At 44.2% G+C, this 3,296-nt stretch overlaps 1 protein-coding gene across 1 annotated transcript in view; it reads left to right on the top strand.

The window, feature by feature from the left end:
* The window catches only part of ldb2a (LIM domain binding 2a), a gene marked incomplete at its 5' end in the record, with an annotated part of 47,622 nt that extends 45,783 nt beyond the window's left edge, over positions 1-1,839 (top strand). Inside the window, 1 exon segment of the mRNA XM_084459381.1 lies at positions 1,393-1,839. Coding sequence (XP_084315507.1) covers positions 1,393-1,623 — 231 coding nt within the window. The 3' untranslated portion in view covers positions 1,624-1,839.
* Positions 1,840-3,296: the final 1,457 nt, after the last annotated feature.

Genomic DNA, 3,296 nt, shown 5'->3' with positions numbered 1-3,296 from the left:
GTTCCTATTTGTCAAAATTTCTGAGGGTGTGTACAGTACAGTATGTGTGTGAGCGTGTCTGTCTGTGTTAACGTGTATGACTGCGTGTGTGTGAGCGTGTGTGTTTCTGTGTGTGTTGTGTGTGTGTGTGTGTGTGTGTGCTGAGGAGGATGAAGGGACGAAGATCTCCCAAGCCACGCAGCGTCGACACACATGACCGGTGAAGCGTGTGCTCCATTTAACTGTGCAGCGCCTTCCCAAGATGCACTGGGTGGTGAAGGGATGAGGAGAGAGACGCGTTAGCAGTCCAGGGGAGATAAGATAGAGACACACATTACAGCCCATTCAATAGAGCGCAATCAATCACATTACATATCTAAACCAATCAATCACCTATCATTGCATAAATTCTCGAGTTCCATTTCCCATTTCTACTCTTAAGTTCTCTTTGTTGGCATGCAAGTAATAGCAAATCATGGTATTATACTGTAGCTTAACCAGCTGGCTTTGAACCCGAGTCTTTTGCATGTCACCACATTTAATCTGAAGGGCCAAAATCTAGCTAGCTCATAGCTCCAGGAGTGTGGCGTCGGGGGGTAACGAAAGCTGCAGGAGAGGATGTTACTGCGCCGTGTACGGCCACCGTGGCCCATCTGATCACACACACACACACACACACACACACACACACACACACGCTAGCGTCTACATACTCTCCATAGGGAATAACACACCAGTCCAGTGAGTAAGACTCTCCCATCCCAATGCCTGACCTCAGCTCAGTGGGGTCACCTCTTTGAAATATGTCCTACATGATTAGTATTGATTGGTCAGGGGAGGGAGGCGGGGAGGGAGGCGGGGCGTCCGCTATGATAGGGGTTTCATTTGCAGTGAGTGCTCGCGGGGGGGGGGGGGGGGGACTGCATTGTGCTGGCTCACTGGATTCAGGGCGCCACACCATACCGTCAAATCTCCCCCGAGCGCCGACTGCTGTTCCACGTCTAGCGGGGGGGGGGGGGGGGTCTGTGTAGAAACGCGCGGACACGAGGACCGGACCGGAGAGCATCTGTTCTTCTGTGCGTTTTTCGTATCGGGTGGCTATTGGGAGGAAGCCCTTGTGAACACGGGGAGAACATGCAATCATTCCAGTTGAAGCAGATGAGCACTTGTTTGTTGCATCTCTTAGCCTACCTAATAAATCAAATCAAATCAAAGCTTTATTTGTATAGCATAATAGCGCTCTAGTTGTGGAAATCTCTTAAATTCAGGACAACCTCTCATCATTTCACAATCACAACACAATGGCAAAAACACTAGAAACTGGAATGTAGGCCTATTTGTGCTAATCTTTGTTAGTCTGTGATGTCAACGCTTAAATAGTTGATAGTAACTTTCTCTCCTGTGTTCCCAAAGGACGTGATGGTGGTGGGCGAGCCCACCTTGATGGGCGGAGAGTTCGGCGACGAGGACGAGCGACTGATCACGCGACTGGAAAACACGCAGTACGACGCCACCAACGGCCTCGACGACGAGGACGACTTCAACAGCTCCCCGGCACTTGGCAACAACAGCCCGTGGGGTACCAAGCCCCCGAACAACCAGGACAGCAAGCCGGAGAGCACAGCGCCACAGCCCTCGCAGTAAAACACAAGACAGGAGAACCCATCGACCCGTGGACTGTACCCGTTCCGCAGCGCTCTCTGACCTCACCCATTGTACTGAAAAGAATCTTATTGCCGACATTCTGCATCCTAGTCAACAGTGTCACACTCATTGCTACCAAAACAGGACAATTCTCTGAATCACTGTAATATCTTGGAGATGCTATGAACTGATGACATTGCACAGCAATATCCACAAGACTGCTTTTTCATAGAAATGCATACAGATTGTATGCAAATGACACAATTATAAAAACAATGAAGGGTGGCCATTTTCCCAATAAACCCTTAACTGGAATGCCCTGAGAATGATGAGATCGGATGAGATCGGATGACTCTTTTATGGACATTTTCTCAGCTGAGCTTTAGGCCTACTTGTAGTGGGATACTGTGGCTATATGTCCTTTTGACCTGTGGGTCATGGTCCTTCTTTGACAGTTGACAGTGGAAGTAAACAAAAACAAATAAACAAAAAAAGCATCTCTTTTAAGAGCAACAGCCTCAATGAAAGCCAAGCGGCAAGGTTTCTTCACAGCCAACAGACCCAACACAACTGCATTGGCGATGGCCGAATTACCGTCCCATGCATTTGCATTTTTATTGGAAATTCATTTGGCTGTTAGTTTGTTTAGGTTGTTGTTATTTTTTCCCCCATTTCCAATTAAAAGGAAACAGACTATTTTACCAATACGGACATGCTTCAAATGGAGAAACTGTTGTCCTGGGATTGCTTTTCTGAATTACTGCAGTCGTGGCAGATTGTGATTTCATGCAAACCTGCTCAGCTGTGTTTGTAGTCTATTGGTGTTACTTTGCCTCTCCCAGAATCCTTTGCAATCACATTGTAATTTTTGCCAATCAGTATGTGAACTTTGCTAACATACAGTACACCAATGCATCAATGTTGATTTTGGTTTCCTATTTGGATTTTTTGACTTATTTCCCTTTAATGACCTACTCCCAAACTGATATTAAAACTTTTTCCTGCATGATTTATATTTTTTTGTTTGATATACAGTATGTACTTTTTGAGAAATGTCGGTCCATTTTCCGTTTGGTTCATCAGTTTGGGAACACTGTTACAAGGTTTGTAGCTCTGTAAATAAAAGTGTGACCTATTTTATCCACTTCAAATAACCACTGATATCATTTTGTATATGGCAGCTGCTCTCTGACAAACATATTCTGCAGGGGTTTCAAACTTCTATAGGGCCATTCGGTTGCTGGTTGTCTGTCTGAACAAAAATGCTCCCAAAGTCAACTCACATAGCTACTGTCTTCAGATCCTAGGGTTCAACCCATTTCAGTAACTAGTGTAGAAATCACAAACAAAAATGTTCTTTAATGATTTATGTCACACTTATTTATTAAATATTACAAAGAACCACATATTAAGATAGTGAAAACCAGCATCCTTAAATCTCTACAGAAACCATTTGAAATCCCTGATTTTGTTCTTCAATTGACTCAAATTGATTATTTTCCCCTGATATCCTTGACTCAAATGATGGATTTTGTTTCATAATGGCAAGAAGACAACAGTGGATGTCTTTATACATTTGGATCTTTGTGTATTTATTTGTGCATTTGTAAGGAACCTAACACATTTCTGAATATGTTTGATCCTGGTATTATTAGTACTCTGCACAATGTGTA

The sequence above is a fragment of the Borostomias antarcticus genome (genome assembly GCF_949987555.1).
Source record: "Borostomias antarcticus genome assembly, chromosome: 28".
Lineage (NCBI taxonomy): Eukaryota > Metazoa > Chordata > Actinopteri > Stomiiformes > Stomiidae > Borostomias > Borostomias antarcticus.
Note: the sequence above shows the minus strand (reverse complement) of the source record. Positions and strands in the feature narration are given on the sequence as shown.